At 45.5% G+C, this 26,284-nt stretch overlaps 2 protein-coding genes across 3 annotated transcripts in view; both read left to right on the forward strand.

The window, feature by feature from the left end:
• SPIRE2 (spire type actin nucleation factor 2) overlaps positions 1–14,687 on the forward strand; it is a 48,357-nt gene extending 33,670 nt beyond the window's left edge. The window contains exons 5-15 of the mRNA XM_069966067.1: positions 1,243–1,407; positions 3,312–3,398; positions 3,476–3,599; positions 4,866–5,029; positions 6,858–7,074; positions 7,152–7,273; positions 7,809–7,943; positions 8,252–8,319; positions 10,526–10,553; positions 11,982–12,097; positions 12,369–14,687. Coding sequence (XP_069822168.1) covers positions 1,243–1,407; positions 3,312–3,398; positions 3,476–3,599; positions 4,866–5,029; positions 6,858–7,074; positions 7,152–7,273; positions 7,809–7,943; positions 8,252–8,319; positions 10,526–10,553; positions 11,982–12,097; positions 12,369–12,576 — 1,434 coding nt within the window. The 3' untranslated portion in view covers positions 12,577–14,687. The remainder of the gene's footprint in view (positions 1–1,242; positions 1,408–3,311; positions 3,399–3,475; positions 3,600–4,865; positions 5,030–6,857; positions 7,075–7,151; positions 7,274–7,808; positions 7,944–8,251; positions 8,320–10,525; positions 10,554–11,981; positions 12,098–12,368) is intronic.
• A 6,615-nt stretch (positions 14,688–21,302) lies between these two features.
• Positions 21,303–26,284, forward strand: part of TCF25 (transcription factor 25) — a 42,637-nt gene continuing 37,655 nt past the window's right edge. Inside the window, exon 1 of one of the 2 annotated variants that reach the window (XM_069966069.1) lies at positions 21,303–21,551. In XM_069966069.1, coding sequence (XP_069822170.1) covers positions 21,375–21,551 — 177 coding nt within the window. In that variant the 5' untranslated portion in view covers positions 21,303–21,374. The remainder of the gene's footprint in view (positions 21,552–26,284) is intronic. The other variant, XM_069966070.1, reaches the window with a different exon arrangement.

The raw sequence follows: 26,284 nt of genomic DNA on the forward strand, positions 1-26,284 counted from the left end.
GGGGGCTGCGGTTGAGCGGGGGGAGGGGCTGGCTGCTGGCGGGCCGGGCTGCAGGCGCGCGATCGCAAAACGATTTTTCTGTACGATATATGGTACCGTCTAAACGCTGATCGTTATAAAAAAATAAATCGTTACTTCAAAATCATTAATCGTACGATCGGGCCAATAATCGCCTCGTGTAAACTTAGCATTAGGGTGCGTTTACACAGAAAGATTATCTGACAGATTATCTTCCAAAGATTTGAAGCCAAAACCAGGAATGGATTTGAAAAGAGGAGAAATCTCAGGCTTTCCTTTATGACCTGATCTCTGTTTATAGTCTGTTTTTGGCTTTGACTTGAAATCTTTGGCAGAAAATCTGTCAGTTAATCTTTCTGTGTAAATGGACCCTTATGCTGCGTTTACACGAAACGATTATTGTGCGAATTTGCACGATAACGATTGTATTCGAACGATAATTGTACGTGTAAACGCTGCGAACGATCAAACGACAAACGAGAAATAGTTCATTTTGATCTTACATGTTCAAAAATCGTCGTTCATCGTTCGCAAAAAATTCGCAGATCGTTCCGTGTAAACAGTCGTTCGCCAATTTAACCAATGTGTGAGATAGGCTTAAGCAATCGCAAAACGAATTTCTGTACGATATGTCGTACCGTCTAAACGTTGACCATTATGAAAAAAAATCGTTACTCCGACATTGTTAATCATACGATCGGGCCAATTATCGTTTCGTGTAAACGCAGCATTACAAGGGGTGATCTCAAATGACCATCTTGCAACTGCTGTGAAGCAGCCGCTTTTGAGTTGCAGGGCAAGCACATTTCCTTTGCTTAGCAGTGATGATTCAATGTAGCCCTAGCCTATGCAGTGTGAACCAAGCCTAACTTCAAGCAAAATTTGGTAACACCCAACTCTGTGGCCTACTGGCCAGAACTGAAAGCTTCTAACTCATGAGACCAGCTGGTTTTATTTTCCCTGAGATGTTGTGATGGATTCACCTGTGTTAATCCCTGATGTGAGTATTCAGGACCTCCATGTCTTGCAGTCATTGTGTACATCACCATGTCTTGCAGTCATTGTATATTCCGCAGTGCTTCTTTCACTGTGTGTGTAGCTCTCTGCTCTGTGCTGTGTGTTGCACAGTATGTGCTGTGTCATGTATGTGCATCACACAGCTGTTCCCGTCCTACCGTGTGCTCAGTGCTGTGCACGTCACACTTGTTTTCTTGCGCTCTACAGGCACGTTTGTGGGTGCAGCTGATGAGAGATCTGCGACATGGGGTACAGCTGAAAAAGGTGCGCGAGAAAACATTTAACTCTTTGCCCACTGAGTACCAGCTCACTCCATTTGAGATGCTTATGCAAGACATCAGGGCACGAAACTACAAACTGCGCAAGGTTATGGTAAGTACTATCCAGCAGGTGAATTATGTGACTGAAGATATTCTCTATTTTATGTAGTATTTTTTTTCTTTGATTGCAAAACTGTCATCATTTTTTTTTTTTTTTGCAAAATCAGTGATTAAACCACTATGTCTGGACCTTTACTACACAATTGTACAATATGGTATTTGCAGTCATGCTCCAGGTACTCTGTATATGGACTGTTGGGATTACATTATAGAAGCTTTAATGGCAGCTCTGTGGGGTTTTTGCTTTGAAAAAGCCCTACTTGTTAAGGGGGCATTCACACGTTCAGTAAATCATGGATGCTACTGAGCATGAAGCTCTTACATGGGATGATTGTCTTATTGTCCTTTTTCAATGGGACGATTGACGGCAACAAGTGTTCCTGGAAACGCTCAATTGGTCAATAATCGGCCCATGTGAAAGTTATCCTAGGAGCGGAAAAACCGCCCACCCATCTGATTGCATCTTTTGTGTGGCGCTATAAATGTAGCGCCATAAGCAGCAAAGTGGTGCTGGTGAGGTCCTTTTTTCAAAATTCCGCTCACTTCCTGCACTCGTCGCCAATTTCCTCTTGTGCATTGGTGTGCTGTATGCCCTGGAGGCGGGCTGGAAGAAGGGAGTGTCTTGAAAAAGGGACAGTGCCAGCACCGACAGGGTAGAAAAATTGCATTGTGAGACGGTACAATCGCTTTAAATGGGTGCACAAATTGTTTATGCGCCATGGCTGTGCAATTAAAGGCACTACAAACAAGCACCGATCTCACTGATTGGCACCTGTTTGTGGCCGCGGATGGCAGAAGAACAGGTCATGTAAAAATACCCTTGGGTCCTTGCCAATAATTGGCCTGTTTAAAAGGGCCTTTAGAATAGTTCCTTGACAGTAAGCTTATAACAGAGTGTTCCCCTGCGGGGACCCCCAGCTATCAACTGTGATTTATTGGCACACCTAGAAGCTGAACCCTGTAGTGCCACTAAGGAAGTAATAGAGTATTGCTCAGTTCCTATTCAAATCTATGAATTGCCTCTGTTAGGGCTCATGCACACTGAGCAAAAGATGAGGAATTGAAAAGAGATTTCTGCTTGAAATTCCTCTTCTATTCTGATCTGGCAGAATAGGAGCCCCATTGACTTCTATAGGATTCCTCTACCAGAATCCGCCCAAAGGCCCTGATCACACTAAGCAAGAACGGCGGAATTTCGTTGTCGCCGCTCTCTGCTCAAAGAAGTGACATGTCATTCAAGTGGAGAGCGGCGTCAGCAGACGGGCACGCCCTCTCATTTACTCACAGCAGGACACTGAGCACGGCAGGATTCTGCTGCTCTTGCTCAGTGTGAACGGGGCCAAAGAAGTGACATGTAACTTCATTGAGCAGAAAGCGGATCTGCAGCAGAAAATTCTGCAGTGTGAACAACAAAGCGGAAATCCCAATAAACACAATGGAACATTGCTCTGTACATATTTCAAGCAGAAATTAAGAGCAGATTCCTCTTCAATTCCTCGTCTATTGCTCAGTGTGAATGAGCCCTAATAAAGCAAAGCACATGATAGATTTTCCAGTGCAAGATACGCTTCTAGTAACTATGGTCCCCACTGGCCAAGTGATCCAGAACAGAGGGCACCTCTCTAAACCGCTTTATACAAGGGTCACTAGGCAACATTTGGGGTAACAGCATTACTGCAACACAACTGAGCGTATATCATAAAATATCTGACTGTGTTCCATTCAGGAGACTGGTACAGCAGGGTGTTTGCAGGGGAAGAAACATTCGTAACAAGGAAGCAACGCAGTAGATGAAGTAATGTAGAATCTAAGGGCCTTGTATAGATGTACTGTAACAAAGTGCAATCATTTGCTGTAAATAAAAAAAATAAAAAAACCTCTACCTGGGTTTTGTAGGTTGGGGGAGACATTCCACCGAAGGTCAAGAAGGATGCACATGAATTGATCCTAGATTTCATCAGATCTCGTCCTCCTCTGAAACCGGTAAAGACAGACTGTCTCATGTGTTCCACTGAGTGGAGGAGCATGATCTCTAAACTGACCAGTTCTGTTCACTGCAGGTTTCTAAACGGAGTCTTCCACCATTGCCTCTCAGACAAGTAAGTCTCCATGAAAAGATTCTGGAGGAGATTAAGCAAGAACCAAAACTGCGTCCTGTGCAGACTGAAAGACGAGGACAGAAAGGTACAGTATTACAGGGTCCCACTTTAGATTTTGGATCATGGTTTGTGGCATATCCTTAGTGAAATGATGTGTTGTGACCGATGAACATTTTTTTGTAGAATGGAATAGAAGAACAGCTCAGAGAACAATTCTGCATGTGTGACACACAACAAAGGTCCTTAAAGAGTCACTGTCGTTGATTTTTTTTTGCAGAAATAAATAGTCCAGGCGATTTTAAGAAACTTTGTAATTGGGTTTATTAGACAAATATGCCATTATCTGCATGTAAAAAGACTTTTCCCAGGTCTCCTCTCCTTTCTGTCATCCACTGCTCAGAATCAGGAAATCTCGACTGTTTTTTCATCAGTCGGATCTGTCTGGTCTATGAAGGGGGGAGGAAGAAGGAGCGAGATTAGCGGGCAGCTGAGAGCCAAGAACAAAGGATTGCTCAGTGGGGGAGCTATTTAGAGCCCTAATTAGAGGTCAGAGAGGTCAGTGGTGACTGTCAGAGGAGAGAGCTCGCGATGTGAATGTAAATTAACTCATTGTTGTCCTGTTTTGCTGCTTTTACTTTCTCTCTCCATAGGAAAACCATGAAGACAGGGGGAGAGCTTTAAATTGCGTTTTCATGATAAAAATTCATTTTTCGGCTAATAAACCCAATTACAAAGTTTCTTAAAATCGCCTGTACTATTGATTTCTGCAATAAAATTTTTAATGACAGTGACACTTTTAGATCTATACAGTGGCCAAAATACACAGTACCATATGGTGCCCAAATATCCCCAGACAGTGCTATGTGGAACTTAAATGATAATGAAACCCAATTCCCAAGTAATAGTGCCACAAAGAGCAGAATACCTCCAAACAGTAATCGGATAACAGTGCCACATAATATTTAAATAATACCCACACATAGTGAGTGCCCAAATAACAGTCCCATAATGCATTTACAGACTGGTAGAAAATGGCCAGATAATACTCATAAACTGCCCAAATAACATTCCAGTAATTGACTTAATTGGCACACAGTTGCCAATTAACAGTGCCATAGGACATAGAAGTATGATACACAGTGCTTAAATAATACTCAAACACAAGTAACATAAATTACAATGACACAGCGGCTACAAGATAGTGCCAAACACTGCTCCTGTACACTTATAGTTCAGCACCCATACACACCCACGAACCCCAAAATGTTGATATACTGTAGATACAGCGTAGACAGCTTTGCTCTTTTATAAACCTGAATAATATATACTTTTATAATTTACTCTCTATTAGGATTTGGCTCACTCCCTTGTATTGTGGATGCTTATTCCACTGATATGAAGTCAACATCTTGTATTAACCTCTCCGTTCCCGAAAATGCGCCGCCACGAGCACGTCCCCGTGTCCTACTCAAGGCTCCCACACTGGCAGAGATGGAAGAGATGAATTTGTCTGAGGTACAAATACATGATTTTTGAACTGGAAAGAGTGAGAATAACCATGCCATTATTTACACAAGAAAATGGGGTGACCTGTACAATTGTCTGAAATATTTGTGAATTTACTGTTGTCATAAAGCTAACCTACATGAAAGGTTAAAAGGAAAATACTTTGGAGCCATGCCTCCTTTCTGCCCATGCCATGCCCTTGCTTCTTATTTTACTATTCTTTTTGGTGTAATATGCATAATAAATGTCTCTCAGTTGCCATTTGCTACAATTCTCGCACATTTCAGAGTAATTTGGGGCAATTACATTACTTACCTGATACTGATCCTCAGGTGCATTCTACTTCACAGCTGCATTCACAATTTTGCAAGCTTAAAGGAGAAGTCCGGTAACAAAATTTTATTAAAATATTGTATGGCCCCCAAAAGTTATAAAGATTACCAATATACAATCACAATATACACTTATTATAGGAAATGCTTATAAAGTGCTTTCCCTGCACTTACTACTTCATCAAGGCTTCACTTCCTGGATAAAATGGTGATGTCACGACACGACTCCCAGAGTTGTGCAGGCTGTGACTGCTGAAGAGGATGATGGCAGAGAGATGCTCAGTGTCCCTCCAGTGCCCTGTGTCCCTCAGTGTCCCTCTGCCATCATTCTCTCCAGCAGCCACAGCCCGCACAGCTCTGGGAGTCGGGTCGTGACATCACCATTTTATCCAGGAAGTGAAGCCTTGATGCAGTAGTAAGTGCAGGAAAAAAAGCACTTTATGTGCATTTCCCGTAATAAGCGTATATTGGTGATTTGTATTTTAATAAAAAATTTGGCTATGGCTTTGGCTGGATGCCTTTGCTTTTTTTTTTGTTAATTGAATTTAAAATGTTCAAAATCTTTAAGTATTTTACCTGCTACTCAGAGGAAAACCTAAGGCCTTCAGAGTTTTTGATGTCTCAGCATTAAAGATAACTACTTTTACACAGAGGTAGACAAGAGGGAAAAAATCCCCAAAGGACATCTCACGCAGACAGCAGATACAAGGCAGTCTGCTAAGGAGAATCAAATAAGCCAGTGCTTCTCAATTCCAGTCCTCATGATCCGCCAATAGGTCATGTTTTGAGGATATCCCATACAAAGAACACCTGTGATGATACCTGATGCACGGAGTATACATTATTTCACCTGGAAATACTAAGGAAATCCTCAAAACATGACCTGTTGGTGGCCATGGGGACTGGAACTGAGACACACAAATTCAGCCACATTTTTAATAAAGAAAGGGCAGACAGTGTTTTGCACCATAACAAGCACAAAATAAAAAATATTTTTCAAAGGTATCCATAGCCTTGAAAGACACTCTGTTCCCTTACTATCCGAGGGCAGCATAACCTAGTGAGAGACACACTGTTCAGAATGACTTATTACTTACATTGTTCTGTGCAGCCGTTCTCCTGATGTCCCTAAGAATATCAAGGATGCTGAGCACGGATTGGCAACTGCCTATACCAGGGGTAGGGAACCTTGGCTCTCCAGCTGTTGCAAAACTACAACTCCGATCATGCCTGGACAGCCAAAGCTTTAGCTGTCTAGGCATGATGGGAATTGTAGTTTTGCAAAAAGCTTAAGAGCCAAGGTTCCCTATCCCTGGTCTGTACTGTGAAACCCAGTTACCCCAGAGGGAGTGTTGTCGAACAGCGGATAGTCTCCTAGATAGCAGAGAAACTGCTTATATTGCTCTTATTAAAAAAAAAAAAAAAAAAAAAAAAGCTGAGCTGTAATTGGTTGATATAGCCAACAAAGAGAATCTGGGTACTGAGGTATCATGGTCTTATTGCAGGAAGATGACTCCCCCAATTCTGAGCTGCGGCGGGTGACGAGTGCTCCATTACCTCTGAAACGTGACCGCTCGTTCTCAGAGCAGGACCTGGCACAATTACAGAGTGAGATGGGGCACAGGCCACAGAGGGAAACAGCTCAAGAACGACAAGGACCAGAGTCACGGGCTCGATCCGGCAGCATGAACATCCCACACAGACCATTGCATCGGAATCTAAGTAAGCAATTTCTGCCTGATTTCTATCCTGTTTATTACTTGATATATAGTAGCAATAACGTCAAATTTCCCTTACAGTGAGTTATTCAGACTATGCCAGCTCTGGATCCCCTTCACCCAGCCGTAGCTCCCTTAGCTCTGTGCAAGAGAGGGCAGAACCAGAGTCGGCCTTAGACAGCAGCTCCAGGCATCGTTGGCTGGTAAGTGTTGGATGGTAAGAGCTGTACTATGTAGTGTCCAAAAGATAGTAGTCCTTAAGAAACGCTCACAAGGGCCATAACTGTACTTAAAAAAGTGTGTTTCCATCTCCTATTCAGTGGGTTAAAAATAAGGTTTTCTAAAAGGTTGGGCTGATTTTTTCTTTTTGGATAGGTTTTTGCCTGAAGGAACATGCCCTTAAAGTGACTGTACCACCAGGCCCAGGCTGAAGCACTGGAGGCAGGCCGACCCACCCTTAGTGGGAAGAAACTCCAGCCCCTCTATGACGTGACTCCATTAGAATCAATGGAACCATATCATAGAGGGGCTGGGGTTTCCTCCCACTAAGGGTGGGTCGGCCTGCCTCCAGTGCTTCAGCCTGGATCTGGTGGTACAGTCACTTTAAAGAGGACCTGCAACTAATTTCCCTCCTGTTCAAATGTCTGATGTCAAATTTTCCCTTTAGTAGTAGAATGATCTGCCAAAGTTACATCAAACCTCTTGTTTCTGTGTCAGTGAATGTCGTCTCTTTTTCAGGAGTTCAGTCACCCAGTGGACACATTGGCATTAACTGTAGAAGAGGTTATAAATGTGCGCCGGGTGCTTGTAAAGGCAGAAATGGAGAAGTTTCTTCAGAGCAAAGAGCTGTACACCAACCTAAAGAAAGGAAAGGTACAAAGAACTACTACCTCATAGACTGAAGTCATAATTTTAGTATGGATGATACTAGAAGAATAAACTGCAGTCTTAGTTTCTGCTACATGTTTTTTTTTATTACTTGGGTATTTTTGTGGCAGTGAAGCTACCCATCTTGATGGCAACCATCAGAGACTCCCAATGACCAGCTAGCCACAGAGGAAAATGCAATCTAGTTATAGTCAGTTATATTAGACTCCTATCCTGGCACAGATGTCTGTGGCATCAACTTGATGCTTCTGTATTTCAGACAGATTATCAGAATGTTTATGTTTCATTCCTAGGTTTGCTGCTGTTGCCGAATGAAATTCCCTTTGTTCTCTTGGCCTGCAAATTGTCTATTCTGTAAAAGGTGAGCTATGTAATTATTACAGTAGGTTCTTTCATGATGTTACATAAAACCATATAAATAGTCAGGAGGGGTACAATTACTCTAGGAATGTGAACAGAAGTTATTAGCATAATTAGGATATCGTCAGCTTTGTGTTTACTTTTTGGCGCCAGGGTTACCAAGTTTAAAGGGAATCTGTCAGCTCCCGGGCCCTACCTGAGGTGTTGACAGTGTGCCTTAGCTGGCAGTCTCTTTGTGAACATGTTCCTTTTGGTACTTTGTCCTTGTGCATAATCCGATCCAATCTCAGGTCTTTTACTGCAATGAAGTGTTAATGAGGAGTTGTGGCTTCTTCATAAATGCTGCCTGGCCTTTTGCTCATTCAGCTTTCAGTCTGTATCTGCCAACAGAGGAATAATCTGCAATCAGATATCGTTGAACCTCTGCGGGTATGCTTGGAATTTTCCAGAGTGGGAGCATACCCTTAGCCTATATTGGAGTTGTGTTGGAGCTGTGGTATAGGTGTAAATAACCTGTCTAGAAACCAGAAATAGTGTATTTTCTTTGGTTCAATTGCTATTTAAAAATTATTCAATAATGAGCAAAAAAAAAACCAAAACTACATTTAATTTCCATCAGGGCAATCGAACCAAGGAAAATAAATGATTTTTGATCTCTGGACAGGTGATTTGCGCCTAGACCACAGCTCTAACACAGGCTAGGAGGTTCAATTATATCAGATTGCAGATCAGTCCTCTATTGGCAGATATTGACTGACAGCTGAGTGAACAGGAGGCTGGGCAGCATTGATTTTTCATGAAGAAGAGGGAGGAGGAAGCAGTGGTGAGGTGTGCCAGAATGCGGCACAAATGCTGAGGCACAACTCCCCTTTGACTTTTCATTACAGTATGAGACCTGAGATTGTGCATAATCCACTCCATGGTGGAATTACCAAAAGGTACCATGCTCACTAGGGGACTGCCAAATACAGCACAGTCAGCACCTTAGGTAGGACCTGGGAGCTGATAGATTCCCTTTAAGGGTGCCTTCACACCTACCGGATCCACAGCGGATCTCACTTCTGCGGATTCAAAGTGAGAACCGCTGTGGATCCAGTACCATTGATGCCTATGTTAGCACATACTCGCAGCGGGATTGACATCCCGCTGTGACTATGTGTCTTAACCCCCTGGCGCCCACAGCCCCGCCACCGGCATCCTCTATCCCCGCCTCTATCATCACAGCTGCCCGCATTCCTCCATCCCGGCCCCCTATCAGCACCGCTGCCCGCATCCTGCAGCCCGTCGCCGAGAGCATACATTACCTGCTCCTTGGCGCGGCTGCAGTGAGGCTCCCAGTCCCGCTCAGCCGATCAGTGTTGCTGTGCGCTCATCGGCTGAGCGGGACCGGAGTCGGGAGCCTCACTGAAGCCGCGCCGCCGAGCAGGTAATGTATATGCTCTTGGCCGTGGGCTGCAGGATGCGGCCGGTAGGGATGGAGGATGCGGGTGGCGGGGAGGATGAAGGATGCGGGCGGCGGGGATGATGGGGGGCCAGGATGGAGGATGCGGGCGGCGGGGATGATGGGGGGGGGGGGCCGGGATGGAGGATGCGGGTGGCAGGGATAGAGGATGCCGGTGGCGGAGCTAATGCGAGCGGCGGGGCTGTGGGCGCCAGGGGGTTAAAGCACATAGTCACAGCGGGATGTCAATCCCGCTGCGGGTATGTGCTAACATAGGCATCAATGGTACTGGATCCGCAGCTGATCTCGCTGCGAATCCGCAGAAGTGAGATCCGCTACGGATCCAGTAGGTGTGAAGGCACCCTTAGTAAGTATTAGAGATCAACCTGAGTTTGCACATTTGATTACTGGGCGTCCTGGAAAACCATGGGCTGTTTTCCAGGCAGCCTTAGGGCTGCATCCAACTTCTTAAGCCACTGGTAATCAAATGCTACACACTCGGGTTCACTCATTCTAGTAAGTACATTACATGCCTTTAAGTATGCCACATTATGACTGGTTTCTGATTTTTGACTTATGTACTTATAGGTATAATATATGCTTGATTCTTCTGAAAAGTTAATGTACTTCATCTATTAGTTGCTTGGAAAACTGCAAATCTTTGTTAGGTGACTAAATTGTTATAGTATATGTATATATATATTAATCTCTTACATTGTAAAGCCTTGGGTACTAGGAGATTTAAGATCATTTTGTTTACTTCCAGGTCTGCTTGTGGTTCCTGCAGTGTTAAGGTAAGATTCCGGATGGCCATCTAGTTTCTGTGGTACTACAATTCCCATCTATGGTTAGCAGAGTGTTTGGAATTTTCTCCATTTTTATCTGGTCTTGAGAGTCATGAGATTAGTCTGCAGAATGTTCTTTCCCAATAATTCCAATAGTCTGGCATTTCTGATAATCCAGCAACTTGGCTTTATATTTAAAGATACTGGGCATAACCTCAGTCATGTGGTATCCAGGCTTAGAAAAATATGTATGCTTTCTTCCAGAAACAAGATAACTTTTTGGGGGAGATTTATAAAACTGGTATAAATCAGAATTGTCTCAGTTGCCCCTAGAAACCTACCAGATTCCACTTTTCATTCCTCATAGACTCTTTGGAAAATGAGAGGTGGAATCTGATTGGTTTCTAGGGGCAACTAAGACAATTCTGCTTTAGGGTGCCTTCACATGTAACTGATCCGCTGCAGATCCCTCCCCTGGGATCGATATCAGGCTGTGAGTATGTCATCAGCCCGCCCCGTTAACCACCAAGCCCCCCCCCCAGCTCCGGAGCGTATACATCACCTGCTCCCCGCTCCGGCTTGCTTCGGGGTTCCCAGCGTCTTCACGTCCCGCTCAGCCAATCTGTGCGCTGCGGTGGGGCATTGCACTGATTGGCCATGCAGGACGTGCTGGGAGCCCTGAAGCAAGTCGGAGCGTAGAGAAAGTGATGTATATGCTCCGGTGGTGGGGGGTTAATGGGGCAGGCTGCTGACATATTCACAGCGGGATATCCATCCCACTGCAATTTTGTCTGCCCATAGAGTGTACAGGCCAGGGATCCACAGCGAGTCATCCGCTGCGGATCTGTTACCCTTACACCAGTTTGATAAATCTCCCCATTTGGGTGTGGTTTTGAAACTACAGTTCCGCTGCTCCCAGAATCATGTGAGAGATGCTGCATGGGGGTGGGGGTGGAGGGTTGTCTCTGTTACAGGCATTACATAGAACGTGTGAGTGCAGCCTAAGGGTCCTCTTTAGATCCTCTGTACTTCACCCATCTGTGGCAGCAAAGGAGTGCTGATCGGTGCTCATTTGCAGGGCCATTAGATGGCACAAACCATTGAGTGACCAGGCCGCACGAATGATCAGTGTATTGTTTGTGCGGCCATTTAAATCTATTGCTATAGATAAAGATTTTAAAGCCCACAAAAAAAATGGAATCAGCTTAGGTTTGGCCTTTTCCCGCTCCTCAGATGATTATTGGCCGAAGGAGCATTTCTAGCATTTTCAGCTCATGTAAAAGGGCCTTTAGTTCAGTTGAAGTGAATGGAGCTTAATTGCAAAACCACACCAAAACTGGAGACAATCGGGCCTGTTTTTCTAATCCTGGATATCTCCTTTAAGCAGCCACTAGATATCCTTTTAACAGTCTTTTCCCAATTTATCTCCTATACTAGATGAAGCTTCCTGCCAAGAAGCTGGGGCACATTCCAGTCTACAGTGTGGGGTTTGAAAGCCCTCAAGGAGTTATCAGCACAAATGGAAATGCTCACAAAAAGAGGGACATCTTCCAGTGAGTATCCAGTGCCAATCCTTTGCTTTAAACAAGAGCCACGATTGATACATATATTAAATGGTCAAAAACTTTTAAATGCTGACCCACAAGTCAACTGCTAATAAAAATGGCTTTGAGGTGGCCGCAGTCTTATTAACTGGTATAATTATGCTAGCTTTGGACAAGAATACAAACCCATGCAGTACAAGAATTTTCAGAGGTGACTGGAATTATTCTCCAATGGATGCACCATTGCATTGATATATGTCCCCTTTAAACTTTTGCCTAGGTCTTGCAGCGGCCTGTCCTGGAAGAATGTAGAAGGTCAATTCCCCCACATCTACGCCCAAGGTTCTGCTCTAAAGGATGTATGTTCAGATTGTGCCAGCTTCATCCGCGATGTGGTCTGCTCCAGCCGAAAAAGTGTGGACATTCTAAACGCCAGACCCAGACCAGGATCCTCTTATGGCCAATATCGGACAGTCAAGAAACTGTGATAAAATACAGCAGCACCTACCCTGTGTCAACCTATTCTCACTATTATAAAATCATGTGGCAGGGGAAGCAAGTGTTTACCCCATTCACCTAAGGTGTTCATAACCTGATCAATATATACTTTATTAAGCTTCTACTGAATGAACCGATCAATTTGAGAAGATACCTTAGGAAAAATAGCTCTGCTGCTTTTGTCACTGGTCCCTGAGCTCTTAGTTCTGGAAGACCTGATCTTTCTGCAGTTTGGTAGAACAGTATTATGGTGGTGGACATAAGGAGCAAGCAATTGAATTTAATTTATCATAACAATTTATAAGATTTATGCTACTAATGGTGCGCTTACACAGACAGATTTATGGATTTGAAAAGAGGCGAAATCCTAGTCTTTCCTATATGACCTGTTCTCTGTTTATAGTCTGTTCCTGGCTTTGGCTTCAAAAATCTGTCAGATAAATCTGTCTGTGTAAAGGCACTCTTAGGAAGGTGCAGGGTCACTAGAAATGTCAGCTGGATCACTGAATCTTTTCAGTTCCCATACTGCTTCAAGAGAGTGCAAGAAAAGAATGAAGATCACATATCCAAATAGGTCACCACCAAAAGGAAGAACACACAAACACTCTGGTGCAGTAATGCAAAACCTGCAGCCCTTCAGCTGCTGCAAAAGTAAAATTTTCACCATGCTTAAACAGCAAAAAGGTGTCCAGGCATGATGGGAATTGTAGCTTTGTAACAACTGGCAGGCTGCAGTTTTGGCGCCACTCCTTTAGTGCATCCTAGAGGCCTATTTTACATACTGATTTCCCCCAGAGGTCACTAACCTAAAGCTGGATCTCCACAAGGAGAATTATTATGTCTTGTGATGCAAGTGCAAGGAAGTACACTTCCAGTGGTTTCCTAATATATTTGCATATGTAGAGGCTACACTGATGAAGAATGAGGGTAGCTGCCATTTACCATAGTCTGGTCAGCTAAGATTCCCCAAACTAAAGCCTAAACCAAGGACTGTCTGCAGTCAGCAGGGGATGAGGGCCCAGTGGACGGTCACTTCCTCCAGCAGCCAAATTATTGTGCACTTGCATTGCTGGTAATCTAAGCATAGAAGGTTATTGTAATAAGAGCAGTTTCCTAAAGTATAATGAGTGAATACTTATGGCTAACCCGTCATTTTTTGACATGCAGGGACTTGTAGCTTACAACAGCTGGAGGGTCAATGCTTACAGGCGCTTTGGCAATCTAGGTCAAGATTTAAAAGGGCTGTGATTAGAGGCTACAGCACCCAGATAGTAAAATGTACCTCTATAAGCTTTTGCTTGAGTAAAAGTGAAACAGTCCACAAAATGTTACTTACCTAAGGTCTTAAGTCTGCTCTCTCTAGGGCTATAGCATCCTAGATACCTGTGTATAGTCATGATAACCCTATCATCTGTATAGATATTCTCTGTGAATCCAGGAGGTAAAGGATCAGAGGTAACCCAGGAGAACTCCTGAGATCTCCATATCACCAGGCCTTAGCTAAGTAAGATTTTGGGTGTAGATTATCTAGACTAACCTAAAAGAAAACTAAATGTACGCTTTTATTTCAGAGTGACACTTCAAGGCATGGATATTGCAACTCGGAGGGGAGTTTAGTCACACTCACATCCTAATACAAACCTTAAAGTTACTTACATTGTCCCTATTGCATGTAGAAGCCTGCAATCCACTAGCCCTAAACTACCTTTACTGCTCAGCTTAGATGGTAAATGACCACATCTGCTTCCCTTGACTCCCTCTATTTATACACAGACTATATCACTACTGCTGTATAGCTATACGGACTACATTTAAAGACACGGGACATTAATATGGAAATGTACAGGTGCGCCAACTGAGATTTAACCCCTTCAGGACTGGCAGAGCTGACTGAGTGTTGCAGGGCAACATTTCTCTAGCCCTTAACAGTCCTTAGGTGGTTCGAATCCTATTTTTGTAAGAAAATAAAAAAATACCAAAAAATGTAAAGCCTGAATGATTGTGTAAATATATATATAATGTATATGTATCTTGGATAACTGCATCTCCCAAATCGCACTCATCATAAAATGTTGCACTGCAGTAAAGATTTTTTTCTATATATACAGTGTTGAGTACTACTTCTGTGTGTACTGATTGAGGGTCTTATTCTGAGTGAGGAGAGGGGAGAAAGTTACTACTGATGCTTTGGTGATTCTTTATGTGCCTAAAGCTGACCCTGGTGCCACCTATCCAGATGTGTACTGCCCTGTTATCACTTGCACATCTACAGTATATTCACTGTGATAGACCAGGGCAAAAGGACTGGCCCATTAGAAAGTAATCTGTCATCTCTGTACTAAGTATGGGGCTGCATATCTCAGCAGACAGCTGCTAGGAAGATATAAATTGACAGGAGAAGTAGTGCTGCTGATCGCTGTTTGTAAACTTTTGAAATCATCCTTTTTGTTACCAGCTGAATTGTCATAGAAGCAGTGCTAAGCCACAGTGGCATGTCCCTCACTCCCCACCCTCCCTGCTTTGACTGATTGACCTACAGGGCTCAGTGCTGGAAGCCGAATTCTGTATGTCAATCATGCAAGGGAGGATGGGATGCTGCTGTTTGGGCCGCCTCTATGAGACTTAAGTCGGTAGAAAAAAGGATGATTTGGAAAGATTAAATTTCTTGTCTGTCTATCTATCCAGCAACCTTAGGGAAATGTTCTGGCTGATGTTTTTCTCTGCAAGATAACAATGTATGTCTCTAAATAACCATCACAGTTACCAAATAACACCCTTATACAAGGAAAAAAATATCATACCCATACTAGCACACAAGGGACAAATAATCCCGCCACAGTATGACCACTACCATTACCAACATATAATGACTAATATCACTATACTGATACTGCTTGAAATCCACTATACAAATATATCTACCTTAACCAGTGTCTATATTAAAGTAAATATCAGGTATACACAGGCTCTGTACACCATATAAGTAACTACAGTGCAGCTACATCTAGTAATTCACATGGGCCAGTGCCATCCTGCCTTCTACACAAATTTCTTATCTGTATTGCTCCACACAGTAATTGTACCTACCTTGTGCCCCTAGATCGTAGTTAGGCCCCCACAATGTGTCACCATACTGTGCCACTCTATAGTAGATAGCTGTCTTTGTTTCTCTATATAATAGATAAGCCCCTCTGACAGCTCCCCCCTATGTGACGGTCCCCAAAGCTACTCTTGTGAGCTTCCACTGCATACATTTCAACTGTGTGCATCTTAAAGCTGCACACACACTTAGAAGCCATGCTCTCTTGGGGATTTGTTCCCCTGCAGGCCTGGTCAAGGATCACGAGGCAGCTGGCCAGTGGCCCTTGATATTTTCTGGAATTAGCCCTCCTGATGCCCACTGTACAATAGCATTGCTGTCACATCAGGGAGGTACAGTGAGCCCTATATGAGTCCTCTGTCCCTGCCTACTTGACGTGCTGCTCTAAGTGTCAGACCTCAACTGGGCGACAGTCCCTACACTGCTAAGTGCTAGGGGCCATCAAGGGAGAGTAGTCAACAGTGCGCATTTAACCAACTAGGAACATATAAGCCACTAATAATAATCAAAACCAGAGTCAGATAACTAACCAGGGGTCTAATTGACAGTGCAAATGCAGGACAAATCAGGGCCAAAGGGAGAAACTGTATAATACGCTGACATATGCCTTTAAAGTGATATTCCCATCTCAACTAACATAGTTAAATCTGTAGGGCTTGACACGTTAACTATTTTTCCAAATATATTCATTTAGTAAACTTGCTTTTTTTAATAGTTTTTTTATTGAATTTTCCATTTTTAACATAAGAAGAGAAATAACAAAAATGAAGGCAGGATTTGCAAATGCATGATTTCACAAAGAGAATACAATACTTGAAAGCAAGTAACAGAAAGTATATAGAGGTATATAGAAAAAAACAAGTAGTTTGTCCCCGCACATATATTGCTATTTCTCTCAATTTAGTAGTTCAGGCAGGCTTCAATTTCTCAAAAAAAAAAAAAAAAAAAAGTGACGTCACGACTCGGGCTATACCTGAAGTGTCCAGAAGGGGGTGCAATATATGTAGACATTACATAACATAAAAAATAACAGTGCCCTTCCTATGTTTTCAGTACAAAATTCAGCTACTGTGTGCTGGGTGCCCTGTAAGACATTGGCGGCATCATCCACAAGTGTGTGTGACATTGGTGTAGCAACCTGTGTACACAAAAATGTACATGAGCAGACCTAAAGGCCGTATGATTATCGGCCGTATTCGGATGATATTGGCAGTCATGGCCTATAATCATCCCGTGGAATAGAAGGCAATGATCAGCCGACATCGTTCATGTCGGCTGATTGTTGCATCATTTTTCTTTCAAACATGTTGAAAGACAAACGACTCATACAGCAACGATCTGTGTGGAGTAGGAACGGCGGCAGCAGAACGCTGTTGTATGCTATGGGCTGCCCGGACGATCTAGCGATCACCCGGGCAGCCCCTCCCCACGGTCCCCCCCCCCCCAGACTCACCCACTCGCTTGCTGCCGCATGGAGTAGCGGCGAAGAGCTAATAGCGCTCGTTTGCTCCTGTCAGTCGGCACGTGGAATAGGGCCTTAAAGCGACTCCTTACCCACAATCTGACCCTTCCCCCCCCCCCCCCCAAACTGCTTGTACCTTCGGATAGCTACTTTTAATCCAAGATCTGTCCTGGGGCCCATTTGGCAGGTGATACAGTTATTGTCCTAAAAAACAACTTTTAAACTGGCAGCCCAACGGGCGTGGCCTAGATTGTGTATGCATTAAGCTGGCACAACCTCTCTGTCCCTCCTCCCCGCCCTCCTCATCATTAGGAATGCTCCAGGCAGATTGTCTCCTATTCCCCACCTGTTTAGCCCGGCACATGGGCTGGATCGGTAAGGCACCTGTGCAAATGTTCAGTGTTGAGAAAATGTTCCAGTGGCATTCCTAATGATGAAGAGGGTGGGGAGGAGGGACGGTGGGGTGGTGCAAGGCTAGGGCACAGATATTCTAAGCCACGCCCGTAAGGCATGGGGCTGCAAGTTTAAAAGTTATTTTTTAAGGACAATAATTGCATCACCTGCCAAACGAATCCCAGGACAGATCTTGGATTAAAAGCAGCTATCCGAAGGTACAAGTGGTTTGGGGGGGTCAGATTGTGGGTACAGAGTCAATTTAAGCTAGATACTGAGGAGCAGGTAATAGGAAAACAGAGAAGCTGGGAACAGTCAAGGCTTAGAGAAGCAGCTGTGGTTAGGCTCAGTGTATGCCAACTTGTGACGCATAGTTTCAAAAGGTGAGTGAGAGATGGAGCATGACAAAGCCCACAGAGACATCTATGAAAAACGCTGCTGAGCTTGCAAATCTGTGAGAGACTGTAGTCTACAGGAGGCAGAAAACAGACTAGCTAATGATGAAAATCATAGCTGACTTCTATGGAAATGGCTTCTCTACAGCCTAATCAAGGGCCCAGATAGTAGCCAGAAGCAAGGACATGCGTATGGCCGAACCAGTTACTGACTGTCCCAACAATCACTATGATGAAAGAATCTGTTAACCCCTTCTTACAATAAGTTTGCGGAGGACATCAAGCACGAGAAGTGAGAGGAAAATTGTAACTTTACTGAACAAACTTTCCAGTACAATACAGTTCAATACAATAGTTGTTCACAAGGTGCTTTTAGCTTGGGAACAGGCCTGTCATTCACTTCCCCTTGAGATGATGACACTAGCAGCGTGGACATACGGGTTCCTCATAGGTAGTTGCACCTGGGAAGTGTTTGGCCCCACATACTTCTAGAAGTCAGGAGGACAGAAATCAGAATCACCGCAGTACAGCAGATTAAGACTGGATGGGCTTGGCCTCTGGAAAAAGACTCTCTGGCTCTGGATACAGCTGGTGCACACACAGGAGCATTGGATACATGGAGGACAGGAGAACCCTTTTATGCTTCAGGAAGCAAGCTCCCATTGAGGCCTGAGGTAATCTGAGAGCCCATTGGCTGCAGAGAATAAGGAGAGTTTGTATGTGTACTTACCTCACAATCCCAAGCATATTAGCCCATCATATGCTTATGACCAGTGACCTCTGAGTAGCTGAGGAAAATCAAATATATTCCCTCTCAGCTTTGGCATATCTCCTTCCTATGGTCTAATGGCCTGTACAGCTTCCACTACTAATGAAAGAGGGTGCCATGCCACAGTGCCTGTAATAAATTATCTGTTGGAGGCCTGCAAGCATTTAGGCCTTAGGTCTAGTTGGGCTGTGCCAGAAGCCATATGTATGAAGTACTGATGCATATAGCAATCCTGTGAAATTGTCATCTGCTATTGTTAAAGCGACTCTGTACCCACAATCTGACTCCCTCTCCCCAAACCGCTTGTACCTTCGGATAGCTGTTTTTAATCCAGGATCTGTCCTGGGGTCCGTTCGGCAGGTGATGCAGTTATTGTCCTAAAAAGCAACTTTTAAACTGACAGCCCTGTGCAAAGCGGCCGTGGCCTAGATTGTGTATGCATTACGCTGGCACACCCTCTCTGTCCCTCCTCCCCACCCTTCTCATCATTAGGAATGCTCCAGGCAGATTGCCTCCTATTCACCAGCTGTGTCAGCACGGCACATGGGCTGGATCGTTAAGGCACCTGTGCAATATTCAGACAGGAGAAAATGTTCTAGGGGCATTCCTAATGATGAACAGGGTGGGGAGGAGGGGCGGAGGGGTGGTGCAAAGTAAGGGCACAGATACTCCCGTTGGGCAAGGGGCTGCAAGTTTAAAAGTGTTTTTTTAGGACAATAACTGTATCACCTGCCGAACGGACCCCAGGACAGATCTTGGATTAAAAGCACTTATCTGAAGGTACAAGTGGTTTGGGGGGGTCAGATTGTGGGTACAGAGTCGCTTTAAAGAGACTCTGTTAGCAGTTTCTGCTGTCCTATATAAATCCTTATTCACATGTTGAGTAATTTTTCAGGACCGTATATTATTTATGTCATCCGCAAGCCACCAAAAATGTGTCCATAGTGCATCTGTAGTGTATCTGCAATCCATATTGTTTGGAGAGCCACAAAAAATAGGAAGGTTAGGTAAAATCTGAAACGTCCACAAAAAATGCAGATCCTATAGACTTTTAATGGCTAATTGTTCTGCAATTATGGTCAGCATTTCTTCAGGAAAAGATTGTGACTCTGTAAAGCTATATATATATAGTGTGTCATTTCGCGGTTTGCACGCCGCTCATTACAATGACGGCTGTTGGTACATTATTCTAGTTCAGGTGGACTGATCAGCCTTTGGATGAGTCTTAAATTGAAAGGTCTGCTGAGTTTAATAGGAAAGACAGTGAAAAGACTATGAAAAAAGAAGAACTTTGTAAACAACTAAAAATTAACGCCCAGTGTTTGGAGAAGACGTCCGAAAAAAATATCATGATCATTATTTTAATGTCCACGCAGCCAACGTCCGTCATTTAATACACTGTGTGCATTGGGCAGCCGTCATTCCATAGACTTCAATGCATTTCATTGAGGTCAATTAAAATGCAGCAATAATGGACGTCTTTTTAACCAGAAAAAGTGGACGTCTTTTAATTTTTTTTTTAATAATTAATATGAACATAACATGCAAAGTGGGTAATAGTCAGTCCCCCCAGAACTTCCTTACTCCGTGTGCTCGAACGAATAACCCTATAGTAATCAATGGGTCAATTATGGACAAATTTACAGACCTTGTGAATAATGCATGAGGGTAGCATAAGCTAGAGACAGAGACGCTGACCAGAATGATGTATCACTTACACTGTTCTGTGCAGCCGATTTTGAAATATCCCCTGAATAACAATGACTCTGAGCATGGCAACCTAGTCCTCACCATTATGTGTGTGTACTCAGTAGTCCTGGATATTCATAAGCACCAGCTAACTCAGCTCACCAGCTGCTGATTGGCAGATATCGCTCTATACTTTATAATGGCAGACAGCTGTCAATCAATATCTGGAGGGTGGACGTAGTAGTAGTGCAGCATAAAGCCTATTCTTCGGAATGTCAGGAGTAAGTAATACACCAATCTGTTACCGTAGTTTATGTTACCCTTATTTATGGCAGCATAAACCTAGTGACAGACTCCCCTTAATAACATGAACATTAAACCAACCCGCTGGATCTTACATACTTTGCTGGTACTGTAATGTGTCGCCGATTTCCCTTATAAATTTCCATGTGAACAATCTGCAGGAATTCCATCTAGTGTACATTTACCGTAAGGTCTGCTTATATATTCGGGGAATTCTGTTCTCTTTTTATAGGCACATTTTTGGCCAAGTGTCCACCTGTCATTACTCCGCACCTGTTCCGCCCTTGTCCAGTACATCTACAGGACACGACACCTTTATGAGGTTAACTATGTTATTTTTAGAGACTAAATTACAAGCAAAAGCAATCAAGGTTATTTCATATGGTGAACTGTGAAGGACTGTAGCTGCCTGCAATGTGCAGCCTATCTGTAACTGAATTACTACTATTATAATAGTCATCCAATTTCCTCATTGCACATCATGTACAATTATGTATGACTATATGCGGCCGTACTCCATGTGAGCAACACACGTATCAGTATCCCCACCTGGTGGTCACAGCGTGAATGGCACGCCAAGGAAATGACAGCGCGCATGCGTGATGTCAACTTTTCCGTGCTCGTTCTTGATCTCTAGTTACTTACGTGCTCGCCACCTACGGGAGTAAACCGGAACCATGTCCCGTCGGGCCTTGAGGAGATTGCGGGGAGAACAGAGGGGGCAAGAGGAGCCAGGTGGCCCAGACGAGTTTGAGAAAGAGGAGGAACCTCTACAGCCCGAGTCACGGAACCGGAAAAACAAGGGGAACCGTAAACTGTTGGAGGAACGGGGCCTGAACAACCCATTCCAGCTGGTGTGTACTGCCATCTAGTGTGAGAGCAGAGTAATAGCGGCTGTCCGGAGTAACGTGTCCTATAGGCGCTGGGCTAGCTGTGTATTCCTGCAACATTTGGCTGCTGTCCCTTGCATGTTGTTACTAGCCCAGAATGCACCGGGGTGGGAGCCATACAGCAGACATCTCCTAGGGAATATAGTCCAGCTATCCCCTCATCTAATAGTACCCAGATAGCAGCAGACATCTCCCAGGGAATAGAGGCCAGCTATCCCCTCATCTAATAGTCCCCTGATGGCAGCAGACGTCTCCCAGAGAATATAGTCCAGCTATCCCCTCATCTAATAGTCCCCTGATGGCAGCAGACATCTCCCAGGGAATATAGTCCAGCTATCCCCTCATCTAATAGTCTCCAGATAGCAGGAGACGTCTCCCAGGGAATATAGTCCAGCTATCCCCTCATCTAATAGTCCCCAGATAGCAGCAGACATCTCCCAGGGAATAGAGGCCAGCTATCCCCTCATCTAATAGTCCCCAGATGGCAGCAGATGTCTCCCAGGGAATATAGTCCAGCTATCCCCTCATCTAATAGTACCCAGATAGCAGCAGACGTCTCCCAGGGAATAGAGGCCAGCTATCCCCTCATCTAATAGTCCCCTGATGGCAGCAGACGTCTCCCAGGGAATAGAGGCCAGCTATCCCCTCATCTAATAGTCCCCAGATGGCAGCAGACATCTTCCAGGGAATATAGTCCAGCTATCCCCTCATCTAATAGTCCCCAGATGGCAGCAGACGTTTCCCAGGGAATATAGTCCAGCTATCCCCTCATCTAATAGTCCCCAGATGGCAGCAGACGTCTCCCAGGGAATAGAGGGCAGCTATCCCCTCATCTAATAGTCCCCTGATGGCAGCAGACATCTCCCAGGGGATATAGGCCAGCTATCCCCTCATCTAATAGTCCCCTGATGGCAGCAGACATCTCCCGGGGAATAGAGGCCAGCTATCCCCTCATCTAATAGTCTCCAGATGGCAGCAGACATCTCCCAGGAATAGAGGCCAGCTATCCCCTCATCTAATAGTCCTCTGATGGCAGCAGACGTCTCCCAGGGAATAGAGGCCAGCTATCCCTTCATCTAATAGTACCCTGATGGCAGCAGACGTCTCCCAGGGAATAGAGGCCAGCCATCCCCTCATCTATTAGTCCCCTGATAGCAGCAGACATCTCCCAGGGAATAGAGGCCAGCTATCCCTTCATCTTATAGTCCCCAGATGGCAGCAGACGTCTCCCAGGGAATAGAGGCCAGCTATCCCCTCATCTAATAGTCCCCAGATGGCAGCAGACATCTTCCAGGGAATATAGTCCAGCTATCCCCTCATCTAATAGTCCCCAGATGGCAGCAGACGTTTCCCAGGGAATATAGTCCAGCTATCCCCTCATCTAATAGTCCCCAGATGGCAGCAGACGTCTCCCAGGGAATAGAGGGCAGCTATCCCCTCATCTAATAGTCCCCTGATGGCAGCAGACATCTCCCAGGGGATATAGGCCAGCTATCCCCTCATCTAATAGTCCCCAGATGGCAGCAGACGTTTCCCAGGGAATATAGTCCAGCTATCCCCTCATCTAATAGTCCCCAGATGGCAGCAGACGTCTCCCAGGGAATAGAGGGCAGCTATCCCCTCATCTAATAGTCCCCTGATGGCAGCAGACATCTCCCAGGGGATATAGGCCAGCTATCCCCTCATCTAATAGTCCCCTGATGGCAGCAGACATCTCCCGGGGAATAGAGGCCAGCTATCCCCTCATCTAATAGTCTCCAGATGGCAGCAGACATCTCCCAGGAATAGAGGCCAGCTATCCCCTCATCTAATAGTCCTCTGATGGCAGCAGACGTCTCCCAGGGAATAGAGGCCAGCTATCCCTTCATCTAATAGTCCCCTGATGGCAGCAGACGTCTCCCAGAGAATATAGTCCAGCTATCCCCTCATCTAATAGTCCCCTGATGGCAGCAGACATCTCCCAGGGAATATAGTCCAGCTATCCCCTCATCTAATAGTCTCCAGATAGCAGGAGACGTCTCCCAGGGAATATAGTCCAGCTATCCCCTCATCTAATAGTCCCCAGATTGCAGCAGACATCTCCCAGGGAATAGAGGCCAGCTATCCCCTCATCTAATAGTCCCCAGATGGCAGCAGATGTCTCCCAGGGAATATAGTCCAGCTATCCCCTCATCTAATAGTACCCAGATAGCAGCAGACGTCTCCCAGGGAATAGAGGCCAGCTATCCCCTCATCTAATAGTCCCCTGATGGCAGCAGACGTCTCCCAGGGAATAGAGGCCAGCTATCCCCTCATCTAATAGTCCCCAGATGGCAGCAGACATCTTCCAGGAATATAGTCCAGCTATCCCCTCATCTAATAGTCCCCAGATGGCAGCAGACGTTTCCCAGGGAATATAGTCCAGCTATCCCCTCATCTAATAGTCCCCAGATGGCAGCAGACGTCTCCCAGGGAATAGAGGGCAGCTATCCCCTCATCTAATAGTCCCCTGATGGCAGCAGACATCTCCCAGGGAATATAGGCCAGCTATCCCCTCATCTAATAGTCCCCTGATGGCAGCAGACATCTCCCGGGGAATAGAGGCCAGCTATCCCCTCATCTAATAGTCTCCAGATGGCAGCAGACATCTCCCAGGAATAGAGGCCAGCTATCCCCTCATCTAATAGTCCTCTGATGGCAGCAGACGTCTCCCAGGGAATAGAGGCCAGCTATCCCTTCATCTAATAGTACCCTGATGGCAGCAGACGTCTCCCAGGGAATAGAGGCCAGCCATCCCCTCATCTATTAGTCCCCTGATAGCAGCAGACATCTCCCAGGGAATAGAGGCCAGCTATCCCTTCATCTTATAGTCCCCAGATGGCAGCAGACGTCTCCCAGGGAATAGAGGCCAGCTATCCCCTCATCTAATAGTCTCCAGATGGCAGCAGACGTCTCCCAGGGAAAGAGGCCATTTATCCCCTCATCTAATAGTCCCCTGATGGCAGCAGACGTCTCCCAGGGAATATACTCCAGCTATCCCCTCATCTAATAGTCCCCTGATGGCAGCAGACATCTCCCAGGGAATAGAGGCCAGCTATCCCCTCATCTAATAGTCCCCAGATAGCAGCAGACATCTCCCAGGGAATACTGTCCAGCTATCCCCTCATCTAACAGTCCTCTGATGGCAGCAGACATCTCCCAAGGAATAGAGGCCAGCTATCCCCTCATCTTACAGTCCTCTGATGGCAGCAGACGTCTCCCGGGAATAGAGGCCAGCTATCCCCTCATCTAATAGTCCTGTGATGGCAGCAGTCGTCTCCCAGGAATAGAGGCCAGCTATCCCCTCATCTAACAGTCCTCTGATGGCAGCAGACATCTCCCAGGGAATAGAGGCCAGCTATCCCCTCATCTAATAGTCTCCAGATGGCAGCAGACGTCTCCCAGGGAATAGAGGCCAGCTATCCCCTCATCTAATAGTCTCCAGATGGCAGCAGACGTCTCACAGGAAATATAGTACAGCTATCCCCTCATCTAATAGTCCCCTGATGGCAGCAGACATCTCCCAGGGAATAGAGGCCAGCTATCCCCTCATCCAATAGTCCCCAGATAGCAGCAGACATCTCCCAGGGAATAGAGTCCAGCTATCCCCTCATCTAACAGTCCCCTGATGGCAGCAGACATCTCCTAGGGAATAGAGTCCAGCTATCCCCTCATCTAACAGTCCTCTGATGGCAGCAGACTTCTCCTAGGGAATAGAGGCCAGCTATCCCCTCAACTAATAGTCCCCTGATGGCAGCAGACATATCCTAGGAATAGAGGCCAGCTATCCCCTCATCTGATAGTCCCCTGATGGCAGCAGACATATCCTAGGAATAGAGGCCAGCTATCCCCTCATCTGATAGTCCCCAGATAGCAGCAGACATCTCCCAGGGAAAGAGGCCAGCTATCCCCTCATCTAATAGTCCTGTGATGGCAGCAGACATCTCCCAGGGAATAGAGGCCAGCTATCCCCTCATCTAATAGTCCCCTGATGGCAGCAGACGTCTCCCAGGGAATAGAATGCAGCTATCCCCTCATCTAATAGTCCCCTGATGGCAGCAGACGTCTCCCAGGGAATAAAGTCCAGCTATCCCCTCATCTAATAGTCCCCTGATGGCAGCAGACGTCTCCCAGGAATAGAGGCCAGCTATCCCCTCATCTAACAGTCCTCTGATGGCAGCAGACGTCTCCTAGGGAATAGAGGCCAGCTATCCCCTCATCTAATAGTCCCCTGATGGCAGCAGACATCTCCCAGGGAATAGAGGCCAGCTATCCCCTCATCTAATAGTCCCCAGATGGCAGCAGACATCTCCCAGGGAATAGAGGCCAGCTATCCCCTCATCTTACAGTCCTCTGATGGCAGCAGACATCTCCCAGGGAATAGAGGCCAGCTATCCCCTCATCCAATAGTCCCCAGATAGCAGCAGACGTCTCCCAGGAAATATAGTACAGCTATCCCCTCATCTAATAGTCCCCTGATGGCAGCAGACATCTCCCAGGGAATAGGGGCCAGCTATCCCCTCTTATCTAATAGTCCCCTGATGGCAGCAGACGTCTCCCAGGAATAGAGGCCAGCTATCCCCTCATCTAATAGTCCTCTGATGGCAGCAGACATCTCCCAGGGAATAAAGGCCAGCTATCCCCCCATTTAATAGTCCCCTGATGGCAGCAGACATCTC

This window comes from Dendropsophus ebraccatus, chromosome 4 (assembly GCF_027789765.1).
Source record: "Dendropsophus ebraccatus isolate aDenEbr1 chromosome 4, aDenEbr1.pat, whole genome shotgun sequence".
In the NCBI taxonomy this organism is placed as follows: Eukaryota; Metazoa; Chordata; class Amphibia; order Anura; family Hylidae; genus Dendropsophus; species Dendropsophus ebraccatus.